Source organism: Furipterus horrens, unplaced genomic scaffold, assembly GCF_987537825.1.
Source record: "Furipterus horrens unplaced genomic scaffold, mFurHor1.1.pri manual_scaffold_12, whole genome shotgun sequence".
Classification (NCBI taxonomy): Eukaryota; Metazoa; Chordata; class Mammalia; order Chiroptera; family Furipteridae; genus Furipterus; species Furipterus horrens.
The window spans coordinates 79,586,849-79,600,883 of NW_028327182.1; the positions used below are offsets into that span (position 1 = coordinate 79,586,849).

Here is a 14,035-nt window from a genome sequence, read left to right on the forward strand (position 1 = left end):
ATAAGGTTAGAATCTATTTTACAGGATTACATAGCTACGCAATGTTAATGAAGGAGCATAGCAAATGTCTTTGAAAGCACGCCATTTTTTCTGCTCTCCTATTAGATGTTATAGAATGACCATTGATCCCATTTCAGAAGAAAACAACTTGAGTTGGTATATAGAAGAGACAGTGAATGACTAAGGTACCCACACAGTAAGTATTCACAAAGAGAGGGATGAGAGCGACAAACCAGTGGGAGATTAAACAACTATCTGCTGTGCTGGACTCCTATAGAAGGCCAAGAAATAGCCATTCCAGGACACCCCCTGCCCCAATCTCCACGTCAGTCCAGGCAGTGCTGTGGATACAGAGTGATGTGCCAAAATAGTCATCGCATGCTGAAATGTGATATAACAGAAGTTATTATTAGAGTTGTTTATAGTTCCTATCATCAAGAAGCAAGTTTTTTTCTTTAACACATGAGAAAATAGTGTTTAAATGGCCAACCATTGTGAGAAATTCCCCTTATAGTTGCATTGCTTAGAATTTCCTAACCCCTTAAACCAGTCAACCTCTGAGCTTCTTTCCAGTCTCCCATCCTCAACAACTTCATTATTGTTATTGTGGCGATTCTTGTTTTATTTTTGTTATTAATGACAACAATAGCAAATTCTTAAATAGTGCTTACTATATGCCAGTCACTGGTCTAGTACTTTAAACTTAGTAACTTATTGGGATCTTTCAACAACCTTGTAAAAATGCCCCCCTTGAAATGTGTAAACTGACTGGTAAGGAACAGAGCTGGGATTCAATCCAAGACAGTGTGGCTTCAGAACTGATGGACTAGGGTAGGCTCAGCCCCTCTCCAGCTGTTAACCCCTGTCCTTCTGATCACCCTACTAGGTCTCGACAACAACAGTAGCACAGTGACAGAGTACTAAGTTTGTGCTTGAATTTTGGAGAACTGCAGCTGTGACCACATTCTCATCCTCACAACCTCTATTTGAAGAAGTATCCTATTTTCTCTTACAGATATGACATAAGGTAGGAACTACTCCAGGCTTCATAGTTAGAAAATGACAAAGGCAGGGTTTAAATACACATCTGTCTCCACTCCCAAACTGCTTAACCATTACACTGTGTGGCTTCCTAGCCCCTCTCTCTGGTCTGTAAGTGCCTGCATCAGGTTACCTTGCTTTGCTTGGAGAAAACCATAAACTTGACTGGCTGGTATCATTAGAAAAACGGATGCTATGAACCTTACCTGGACCTTCCTTCAGCTAAGAAATTATTTTATTCCTGTCCCACACCCAAAAAACATTTGTCATCAAAACAGTTACTCTGGACTTCGTTTCCTTCAAGACTTCTACTTCTCACCTGCCTCGGGTTTAGATGAAAAAACAGAGGTCATCCTATGTGAGTTTATCCCCTACACCTTAAAATTTCTCTGCTCCTTCATGCATTTTTTTTTCCTTTCCTTTTCTCTGCTCCCTGCAGAGCTGCTCCTCTTCTGTGTCAGGCTGGCTTGGATCACACCCTCTTCTGCATCCACGGGGACCTGGCCTCATTCCGTTTTTGTCTTGCATCTTCGAAATTTTCCTCCAACCCTGAGCCTTGCCCTTTGCCTACAAACATAGCCTAGTCTCCCTAATTCCCTCTCCCCAAATCCTTCCCCAATTTATTTTCTAATAAACCTCTCAAAGATGCAGCCTTCTTCATGTCCACAGAATTCTTAGCTCTTTGTTTAAAACAGCGTTAAGCATCTTTACCATTAAGCATTTCTTAATACATGTTCCATAATTTTCCTAACCTTTTAACCCCTGCCCCTGTTAAAGTAAAGCAATGAATAGAAGACATATATGACATAGGAAAATATTTTAGGAAGTATAAACGTTACACTATGCAAAAAGAAAACTTATCCTCCAACTACCCTTTCTTCAAAGTAACCACTCTGGATAGTACCTTTGAGACCTTTCGTAGGCTGGGGGTGGTGGTGGTGGTGGTGGTAAATACACTTCATTTATTTTCCTTTACCCTAAAGGCCCCAGATTATACTTCCTTTATTGTACTTAGCTTTTTCTTTTTTTCATGTATAATATCTATATATCTTCCCTTATTTGAACCTATAGAACTAAATACTTCATTACTTCTTATTTTTGCCTAGCCTGTTGACAGGGCACAGGATAATTTGACATGCCCATTGTTTCTACATTATTTTATTGTTCCCTTCAAAAGTCTATCTTTTGCCCAAACCACTGTCCTCAGGTTATTTTCAACCACTGCATCGAGAACAATTCTTCCTGTCTTATTCTTTGCCACTGCTCTGCAGCAGTAGACAAGAATAGCCAGCCCTTCTTCTAGAAACAAAAAAAAAGTCCCTTAAATTTAATTCTCCTAACTTTTCTTATTGCTTAGTAACAACCCTTCAGTCTCATAGTTCTATGAACAGGCTGTGAAGTTCAGGTCTCCGCCCTTTTTCTTTTCTCTTTGCTCACCTAATTGGATAATTAGTCACACACCAGCAGTGCTAACTCTTCCCTTGATGCCAAGTAGTTTCACGTCAAGATCTGTGGCTTCATTTCCGGTTGTGTAGACATCATCCCATATTTCTGTCCTGCTTGATGAACAAAACCACCTGCATGCTGTGCTAACATCTCAGATTTCTCATCTGATTTACACATTCATCATCCTCATCTGTTCAAGTATTTCCTTTTCTGAATTCCCTTTTTCTGGTACTGACACCACCAGTGGTCAGGCCTGCAATGGAAGAATCGTCTTTCATTTTGTTCCCATTGACTCCTTCCCCAGACCACTCACACATCTTAATGATTATATTTCCAGGGCCTCTCACATTTTGATTTCACCAGGAGAGACCCCAGTTGACACCCACATTATAGTCTCGTCTTACTAGCACCCATATTCCTAGTCTTTGATCTCTCAGAACCATTTTACGTATGGACTACTCTTCCCAAACATGGCTCTGATACTCCAATACCTTTCAGTGACTCTACTATGAGTCCATTTCAACAGGAACTTACCTGTCTTACAGCTCAAGACACTTGATGCTCTGCCCCATCCTATTTCTCAACTGCTTTACCTACTTCTCATCCATATGAACCCTACTCTGGCCAAATGTGATTGATCACTTTTTTCAAGTAGCCTTTGTATTTCAGTGGACTTTTTTCCCTTCTTACCAAAAGTTTCTCCATCGCCAATATCTGCTTCAATTCAAACCATTCTTCCAAGATTAGTAATAAAGGAAATCTGATATATAAAATTCTTTTTGACAGAGCATGTTCAGACATGTTCTATTCCTCTTTTTAAGTAACATCGTCACATTTAGCAAATAAAAATGTGACAGTTAATTTTGAATTTCAGGTCGACAGATAACAGTTTTAATGTAAGTATTTCCCATGCAATAGTCGGGACATGCATATGCTAAAAATGTATTTGTTGTTTATCTGACATTCCAGTTTAAGTAGGAATCCTCTATTTTTATTTGGTAGCTACATTTGGAAAGCAAAAGAACTGTGCTTCTCCTCCTCCTCAGAAAGACCAAGTTAAAATGGGCAATCGCCAAAAAGAACAAGACATGAACTCCAGCCCTTAAGAAATGACTTTACTTTATTAAAGATATTAACTCTATAAACTTTGAATATACTAACAAGTGGAGAGATGGGGATTGTGAATTCACATTTTTAATAAGTAACCTGGGTTATCGAGCTGCTAAAGAATATATTGTTCTACTACTTATTCATCATTTCTGGGCTTAGTTCTAAGTATTTCATGGACAAAATCCCATATTGTGTCCATTAAGGGTACAGTCAATGATAGAATTGAAAATAGTGGTAAGAAAAGACATATCCTTAAATGGGATAAAAAGGAGATAATAAAAAAATTGAAAGTGGTAAGAAAACTACAGATGTTGCGCATATAGACAAACTGAATTGATTCACAGTAGGCACCATTTTAAAGGACAAAGCAGTTTGTGGAAAGTGCTATAGTTATGTAATTGAAAATAATCGGTAGGGAATGAAGGAAAATGATGGGCAAAATAGGAAAAAGGTTTTTTAGGCATGGCTAGAAGATCAGCATCAACACCCGTAACCTAATGCTAGCTTAGAAGGGTCTAGAAATCTGTTGGGAATTTAAAGATATCGCCCAAAGTCGCAGACATTATTCTACTATAGATGAAGCCAGTGTATCCCGGAAAAAGATCCAGAATGGAATGTCTGTGAAGAGAAGAGCACACCCAGTTTTCAGACTTTAAGGACACAGTCACAGTATTCTGGTGGAAAAGATTCTGGGAAGCATACATTTGGGTTTTAACTTAATACCTAGAACAGAATACATGATTATTAAAAATTGTCTCCTTACTTTCCCTTTTCTCAAATTAGTTATCATCTTCTACCTTGTATTGAAATTGTAGGGAAGAAACTTTTATTATTCTTTCCCTTCATGCTTCACTGGGCCAAGATTATTATATAGAATAAGTGTATAATAAATATCGGCTACATGAATGAGTAGCAATGAATACATAGAAGCAAAGTCTTCATCTTCACTTTAATAATAAAAGGCCCAGTGAGGAGTTAGCAAGAAGATGTCAGATCACAACTCAATAAATAGTTATGGAACATTGATATATTGTAGGCACAGTGGTAAACACCGCAGGTACAAGGGTGAATGATGGTGTCCTGTCTACCAGAAGGCAGGGATTTATGTCTATCAGAGAGAGAATCCAGGCTAGTAGAAGGACACCAAAAATATTGTATGGAAGGGAAGAAATAGTCTGATACTTAGCAGATTACAAGAGTAACTAATTCAGATGTGATAGGTGTGGGTGAAGGCCTTGCAGAGACAGGACAGCTAAGCCGAAACATGGAGGAAGAATAAGTTAGACAGCTTTAGGACTAGGTAGAGGAAAAGAGTCTTTAGGCAGAAGTAACAGAATGTATAAGGTATTATATGCCAAAATGGGCAACAGGGATTCCGAAAACTAAGAGGCTTTGTTTGGCTGAAGAATATAGGAAGTGGTGAGAGGACAGGAAGAAAAATACTCATATTATGATGATTGAGAGAAACTGATATGATGAAAAAAAAAGAAAGTTGAGATTAGATCATAAACATATTAAGTACTTTGGACTTCATCTTAAAAGTATTAAAAGTAATGGTGAGCTATGAAAGGAGTCTAAGCATGGAGTGATGTCACCAGAATTTATATTTTGAAAAGATCAGATCAATTAATGTAGGACATGACTAAACACAGGGAGGAAATTATAGACATCATGGTTAGGAAAGAGGATGGTCTGAACTTTCCCACTTTTCTGGGACATTGTTTTCTTATCATGTGTTTTTTCTCTTACTATGCTGGGTGTTACTTTTCTGTCTCCTCTGCAGTGACTTCTGACATCTTATACATCTAAATGTTGATGCACTTCAGGGCTCAGTCTTCAGATCTCTCCCCTCCTCTCTTCACACTTATGATCCAGTGATCTCATTCAAACTAATGCCTTTAAATATCATCTGGACAGTGACAAGCTCCAGGTTTATGTCACCAGCCAGGACTCTCCTCGGACCTCCAGACCCATATATTCAACTTGCCTACTCCACCTCTCCATTTAGATGTTTAAAAGGTAGCTCAGACTTAGCACTGTAACCCTGAATGTTTGATTCTCCTGGATTTGCTATACCATGTTTCCCATGTCAGTAATGGCAACTCCATAGTTCAGTTGCATAGCTAAACTTCTGGAATCATCCGTAACACCTGCTCTCAAACTCTGTATCCAATCCATCAGCAAACCCCTTTGACTCTGCCTTCGAAAGAGATGTAGAATGTGAACTGTTTTTATCATTTCTAATGCTATCTGACTCAAGCTACAATCAGCTTGAACTGAGATACTGTAATAGCCTAGATAATTGTAATAGACGATTGTCTCAATAGATCATCCTAAGAGGTCTCCTTGCCTCTGCTCTCATCCCCTATATGTTTACATTCAACACAGCAGGAACAGTTTATCCTTGAAAATATTAGGTCACATCACCTTGAATAAAAACCCTCAAAGGCTTTCCGTGTCCTGCTCAGAGTAAAGGTCAAAGTCATTACAATGTCCTGTACTAGCTTGGCCATTTCCCCCCTAGCTCCGCATCCCTGATCTTAGTTCTGGTGACTCCTCCCTTTGCCACTCGGCTGCAGACATCCTGGCCACCTTGCTGTTCCTCAGACAGTCCAAGCAAGCTTCCACCTCACAGCCTTCACATCCTGCAGCTCCCTTGGCCTGGAGCGCTTGCCCCCGCCCCCTGCCGATATCCAAAATGTTTGTTTCTTTGCTTTCTTCAGGTCTCTTTTTAAATGTCATTTTATTACGGAGAACTTCCCTGAACGCCTGATACACAAAAAAGCAACACTCCTCCAACCTTCCCTGAGGCCCTTACCTGCTTAATGTCTCTTCACAAGACACATCACCATTTCCATTGGCACTATTTTACCTCTTTCTAACACATACCACCATCTCCTTGTGCTCAGCACTAGACATTTTCTGAGTTGTTCGTTTCCATATCCCCTCACAAAAACTGTGGGCTTCATGGAAGCAGAAACAGTATCTGCTGTGCTCAGTGCTGCCTCTTAACCACCTAGCGCATAGTAAGCACTTGATAAATAGCTGTTGAATGAAAATGGAATAAAGCTGATAAACTTGAGATCTCTTTCAGGGATAGAACGTTCAGATTATAGTGATTTATTGAGTACTGCGCAGGAGAAGGGGGAGGAAAAAGATCGAGGAGTCTAGACAGCTGTCCAAGTTTCTGATCTAGACAATTGAGTTGCTGGGATAGTATTCGTTGAAGTAGAGAAGGCAGGAGGAGGACTGAAATAAGAACAGGGACAAACAGGAATAAATTCAACTTTGAAAAAGTTGAGATTCAGGTTATTGAGAGATAGTAAGCTAGAGATGACCTGGACGTAGCTTGCTCTAGAATTATTCATCGGATTCATACTTATTCTATTAGGTACACCTAACTCTGGAAAGCAGATGGAGAGAGAATCGGAGGTTCTGAGTTATTTTCTAAAGGAAAGCTAAAGTCTTTTTCACCCGTAAGGTGAACTTGCTGAACTAGTCACTCCCGGGAGCTCATGGCCTCTCAGAAAGCTACATCCCTAAACTTCCAAGGAAGCTCATTGTCTGAATGCAACCATTCTTCAGTCTGACTCCGGGGGTGCGCGTTTGCCATTCAGAGCTTACTATGTTTTACCGAACCTCCTGACATTGTTACACAACATTTATTGAAAGCACATTTGATGGTAATGAAGTTTCTATTAACTATGATTAAATCTCATAAAGCACCTGAAGATAATTTAAGATGTGCAGAAGCAGAAAATGAAACATTCAGTTTAGTACATTAGGAAACGTAATTGATTAAATTATCTCATTTACAATAAGTGCTTTCATGAGCTATGCACTGCACAGATTTTCCCCAGTTTGTCATTATGATTTGCCAACAGATTCCTGAAGATTTCAGTTTCTTTTTCTTTTTTTCTTTTTTGAATGGAATTTATTGGGTTGACATTGATTGATAAAACTGTAAGTGTACAACTTGATAACATATCATCCATACACTGCATCATGTGCTCACGACCCAAAGTCAAGTCTCCTTCCCTCACCATTTATTCTCCCTTTGCCCTCTTCCACCCCCCCCCCTTCTTTCCCTCTGGCAGTCGCCTAATACCGTCGTCTGCGTCTGGTTTCATTTTTTTGTTTGTTTGTTTGCAAAATTCTTTTTACACCTCCCTGTGACTCAGAGCTGGCTCCTTAGTCCACCTGCTCACAGGGGACTATGTGTTGTGCGAGGCTCTGCATGAGATTTTCCATGCATCAGGCCTTGCGGAGGATCATGTGTGCCGCTATATATAGGAACAGGTTGTTTCTCAATTACCTTCATAATGGACTTTGATTTTGCATCAGTGATGATTCATGTAGTCTTAAACTGAGCCCGTCTTTCACCGACAACTGCAGCCTGAATTTGTATTATGTACTCCTAACCAAGCAGCTTACAGAACCCCGAATGGATTCCTCTGGGAGCCTTTTGCAATCACATTGATTCTGTTAAGGTTTTATTTTTAGGAAATGACAAATTAAAACAGTTTTAAGCGATCTGGTGGCAGTCTCCAGCAATTAAGCTTGGTGTTCAGGAGCGAGAACCCCAAGCGAAAACTAATTCACGAGTCCCCGAGGACCAGGAATAGCTACTGTGGGGTTTATGGCTGGAAGTACAGACGTAACCAAATTAGAATGGCACAGGATTCATAAACTAAGCATGAAATTAATTTTTAAAAAACACACAGGCTTTTCTAAATAACTTGCACATGGGCCACCACATGGATACCCATGATCTTGCTTGTGCTAAACACCAGAACCTGCGGACGGCGTCGGCTCTGTGAGCAGGAGGCGGGCAGTTGAGGGTCCACTTACCCAAGCTGCCACCCTGAGGTCTTGACTCAGGCACAAGCCAAATAGGCAGTGACCCGTTTTTATTCTCCCTCCCTCGACACACACTTATACAGACACACAACTACACATACACAACGCCCCCCCCCAACCCTTCAATCTTCCTGTGAGTTCAAAATCAAGCATACATGATGTAAGATAGTGCTGCCTAAGTACCAAAGATCACTTTCTGGGCAGCAGACAGCGTAGAAAAGAAGTTCAAAGAAAGTTTGTTTTTGTTGTTCTGTGAAGGTCTCAAACTCGGCGAGGAATGGCATCTTTATATCCCATGCCTGTCTGAAGCAACACAATAAACGAACATAAATAGCTTCACTGGAACTTTCTTTCATGTCTCCTGACCCCCTGTCCCAGGGTATCTATTTCTGCCTGTCTTCCCAGGGTCTTACTTCTTTCAAAGAAGGTGGCTAATAACTATTAACTCTCCAAAGCTATTTGAATTTTAATACCCTCAGATTTAAAAAATCAAAAGCCATTCCTTTTATACTCATATGGGCGATACTGGCCGGGGACATTTTCAGTAAGATTTACAAACTATACCTGCCAGGCCATTGCCTCACTCCCTACTGCTAAGAGCGGTGTTGCTGATACTCTTTGATCTCTAGCATGCTTTACATATTTCTGGGCACCTGAGACTCATTTGGGGAACTTAATCCAATGCAGATTCTCAGGTGCCCCTCGCCCCATACCAGGGGTTCGAATTCATTTGTTCTATTCTGATCTGGGACATATATAACAGGCTGTCTCCACACCCCAACATTCTCACACACGTGGTGCTGATCCACCTTCTGAGAAATGCTTTTCTAAGCCTAGCTGCACACTGGAGTCACCCGGGGATCTTTTAAAGCTAGAGATTATCAGGTTCTCACCACCTCCCTCATTCTGATTTCACTGGTTTGACAGTCTGGGAATTGGGATTTTTAAAAGCCCTCTCCGTGGTCTTCAAGTTCAGTCAAGGCCAAGAACCACAGGGTCAAAGCCGAGCTGCCAACCATTTGATCTCTGCCCCTTTCCCCAAATCTTTCGGCTGCATGAAATAGAGTTAACGTAAAGGCCTCTCCAGGAAGCGAGCCTGCACTTAGAGAGTTCAGGCCAGCCCCAGCTCTCACATGTGCAGCTCCTGACAGTCTTACTGGGGAATACTGGGTCCTCATTGCCCCGGTTGCCATGGATTTCACAGTTCCCATCCCAGGCTCCTCCTCCTGGGCGGGGAGGCATGTAGTCAGGCTTTTGTCCAAAGCTGCTTTCATGAAAGTGTGCACTGACAAATATTTATTAATTTTAATGCTATAAATCTCCTCAGAAATAAGAACTCGAGATGACATTTGCAGAGAAATGGACTCATAGGCAGGCAGAATCAAGGGGAGAGATTTACTGTTATTCCGAGGGAGGGGAGAGGCGTGCATATTTCTTTCTGATTTAAACCTCTGCTATGTGACTCCAAACCCAATGAGCAGAAGTCCCGGAAGCCCTGGGTCTTTCGTACAAACTTCAGTTCTGTTTGGCTCCTAAGCAAATACAACAGTAAGGCAGCAAATATGAGAATAAATTATATCCACAAGAGGAAAAATAACTTACTTTGGGGTTTTATTTCATGAAGAGGTTTTTTATCTAAAAGAAAGAAAGAGAAAAAAAGTTGCATTTAATAAATTTACATGGAGCAGGTATATTTCCTATATCACTCTGTCGACCTCTGTCAATGAAACATTTTCTTTATTTTTGCAGACAATATGGATTAATGTTGTCCATAATTTTCCCTTTCATTCTAATTTTTAATTTTTCTTTTTTGCTGTATTTTTGAGGATGATTGCCTCATTCCTTTTTAAATTTTCCCTCAGGCTTACTTGAGTTTCTCTCTCTGTTGTATGTGCTAGATCCTTATCAGCATGGTGGAACCAGAGCTTGCAGCCTGTCCGTTTTCATATACAGCCAGGAGACGGCTCAGGTAAGGGATGCTATTTCACTATATATGCTGATAGAAAAATGAACCAGTGAATAAATATTTAAAGGGATCCTGCACTGGTCTGCAGTTATCATGGCCTGGATAAAAAGTTTCAAACTATGTTGTTTATGCATTCTTGTCGGGTACGCATTGCAGTACTGTGAGCAAGTAGGAGGTCGTTTCTAAGAAATCCTACTTTTTTGTCTTGTATCTCTATTATTTGTTAAAATGTTTACACTTTCTCTTAATGGAAAGGTGTAATTTTATAGCCATGGTATTGAGCAGTGCAGCAGTCAGATGAGGTAGGTACAGAGAGAAGACACCCAGCCTTTCACTTAACCAGAGCTCAGGTGAGATATTTTATTAATTCTTCCCTTGCCCTCCATCCACCCTCTCCTGCCCTGTCCCCCATCACCAAGTCACCCTGTAATAATCTTGCAAATCACTTTGAGACTTGGCATCTGGGGCTTCCTTTGCTTTACACCACAGCCCCTCCAGTCCCCATTCCCCTACCTGGCCCCGTCCCAGGCCACCAGCTCCACAGGAATGCAGAAAGCCGGGAGGCCTGCCCTCAGACACCAGTGCAAGATTCCAGAAGATGTGCCTGGGGAGTCATCCCTTTTATTTGTCCCTTTTAGACTATAGGCACTGAGGCTGCTGCTAGGCCGTGGCAGAACCCCCCACTATGGCTGGGGGACTTTGAAAGGTCACCTTGCGCGGGTCCCTTCCTCCTTTTGCCTGAAGGCGAGCCAAGCGGGTGAGACACTGTCATTTTGGATTATGTTTTTAACTGAATCAAATCTAGTACAGTACACATTTGAGAACTTCATAAATTTTGCCTGGCTGGCTGCACTGTAACCCCTCCCAGGCAGACAGAGGCAGCTACAACCTGAAGCCTTCACAGAGTTTCCCCTACCCTAACCCAGTCCTCCACTTAATACCGTTTTGACAGAAAACCCTTGCACCGTGACTGAACTACAACTCTTGTGTGTTCTGCTGTCCAATTTGTTAAGGGAGTAGTTGTTAAAAGTTGCATATAAATCACACTCCTGCAAGCAGGCCACGTTTTCTTTTTTTCAATATATGGGCAAATGGTACTTTTTGGCAAATCTTTCTTTAAATGAAACATCCTTATAAAAGATTATTTGTTCCGGTTGATATGGTCATATTCAGATTTTTATACAGTCAGGTTTCTTAAAAGACAGCACTTTCTGCTAACCACATAAATTTAACGCCACTAGCTTTCCTGAGAGCAGGTGATGCCTCTCAAAGTCCAGTGCTAATGCGCTCAAGAATTAGAATAGATACTGTGGTGGCTTGAAACTGACTTCAGTTTTTGCTTATTGCATGCTGCCTGGCAGCATCTGGCATGGGCACAGGGATACTGGCAGGCCAGGGCTCCGCCATCTGAAAGTGATGCATTGCTGGGGCTACACAGGGAGACATGCAGAACATCTGTTTAGAACCCTGGCTGAGCGTAACTGTATTTTCTTCCATCTGAACCCTGGGAAGGGAGCTTATTCCAGGTAGCAAAATAAACTCCAGTAAAAACGGGTCATATATGTAACTACTCCCCAGAAAAATGAATCAAATACAGCCAGGCTGTGAAAACACTGGGGTGTAGCACTGAAGGGAGAAGAGTGAGTGAGGCTGACAAGCTCAAGGCTAAGGTCCTGAGACGGAGCTCAGGCCACCGGGCACACAGGACAGAGGAGTCGGGTACTCCCCTCCTCGCTGGCAGGGTAGCGTTATGGGGTTAGTGCAAACTCTCAGAGTAAGCACAGGATTTAAAGCTTGGATTGTTTGTATTCTATCTATGTGATCCCGGTGTCTTTCCCCAGAGTAAAATGGGAATGATAAATCCTTGAAGACTGGTACCTGGGATTACACATGATGCATGTGAAGTGTGCAGCACAGGGCTGGCACATGTTAAGCATCAATAAATGGCAGCTAATAACTTATCATTTCAACGTGTTATAAACAGGATCAGCGTCATCACTTGTTCAGAGTTTTAAAAAAAATGACTCTTGGAGATGAGTCACAATTCTAGTGAATTTCATGGGTGCTTGAAAGGGAGGTAAGACGCTGGTGTCTAGTTCTGGCCTCTGCTTTATGAGACCGAGGGCGAGTGAACACTCCAGCTTCCTGACACGGATAAAACAGGGCAGGGACCAGCGACCCCGTGGGCTCACTAGCTTCCGCCCTTAAATCGGCAGAGTAATAAGTAAGCACATTCCATTTGAAGTCCATTTGAAGTGATTTCCTAGAGCCGAGTAAAAATTATTCAAAGGGCTTCTGCTCTGCCATGGGATTTGTCACACTAAGGGCCAGTGTGGCTTGCGTGTCAGTGTGCATCTTCTCTTGGAAACGGCTGGAAGCCTCTGGCACCCAAGAGAGCATTAGTCCCTTGGCATCAGAATCAAAACTGGGTCCTGCTGTATTCTGTGAAATACCAGTATCGTGTCAGCAAACTGCTAGCACAGAACATTTTCCCAGCTTGAAATGACTTAACAGTCTCTGATCCATGAGCGTGAGAGAGGGCTATCCATTGACCTACTATCTTTGGCAAGAACTGCCTACCCCTCCCTCCATGTTCTTCTATTCTGTTTGCATACCATTTTCTCACAAGGCCAAGGGCAGTGCATCCACTTGGCCTTGGTCAAACAAATCCTCTTTGCTTTAATTTTACCTCTCTCCAAGGCCGTGCTCAGATGACCCCTTAGTAAAATGATCCATTAGGGCTAGACTTCTTCATGTTGACTGCACATCAGAATCACCTGGGAGTTTTTTTTTTTAATAACAAAATACCCATGCCTGGGCCCTACTCCAAGAGCTCCTGATTAATTGGGGTTTGTGTTTTTGTAATTACTGAGGGCACTACCACTTCTTGGCAACAAATCTGGGGCTCTGTGTACTGAACTTCAGTTAGTCTCTGCCTCCCTAGGCTTTGGGGTAGCTATAGTATCCAGATGGTTCCAGAAAGATCCCTTTTTAATTTTGAAGGCAGAGAAATATAATTTTGAGCCAGTGGCAATTGAGCTGCAGTTTGTGAAAATCAAAACAGTTTTCCAAGGGTCTAACATACACTGAGAGGTACCGTCTCGGTAAATGGAAATTTATAGAAACTGATTATAGTCCAGTCTTGTAATTGTTTGGTGTACTTACAAGCTAAAGATGTAGCAGTGTTTTTTAATTTTAATAGTGTCTTAAATTGTTGTGTGCTTTTTAGGTTATATATAAAGTCTAGGTTTTCTTCCCCTTATTATTTTATATATGTGTAAGACTGTGCACACATATACACTTATACATAAATTTCAGCAGGAAGCTGCATGAAATTGACAGTTACTGATTGTTTTACCTACAAAAACATGGAATTGTCTTTTATATATTATTCTGCAATCTGCTTTTGCTTTAGTACTATAATGCAAATATTGCTTTGCATGTGTGTGCATATAATACATTTACGAGAGGAGGGAGAGAGAAAAAAATCTTTTTTATTTTTAATGGTGAGTCATTTCTTTTCCAACTTTATTTAATTTCTTGCTTCCTTTGTTATATGGGATGTTCCTACGGCATTTCCATGGTATCCGTTGTTCTTAGGAGATATTTATA

The 14,035-nt window shown here is 41.2% G+C and overlaps 1 protein-coding gene across 1 annotated transcript in view; it reads right to left on the minus strand.

The window, feature by feature from the left end:
• UNC5D (unc-5 netrin receptor D) overlaps positions 1-14,035 on the minus strand; it is a 223,474-nt gene that overhangs the window by 74,249 nt on the left and 135,190 nt on the right. Inside the window, exon 8 of the mRNA XM_090258224.1 lies at positions 10,060-10,092. Within this exon, the coding sequence (XP_090114350.1) occupies positions 10,060-10,092 (33 nt within the window). The remainder of the gene's footprint in view (positions 1-10,059; positions 10,093-14,035) is intronic.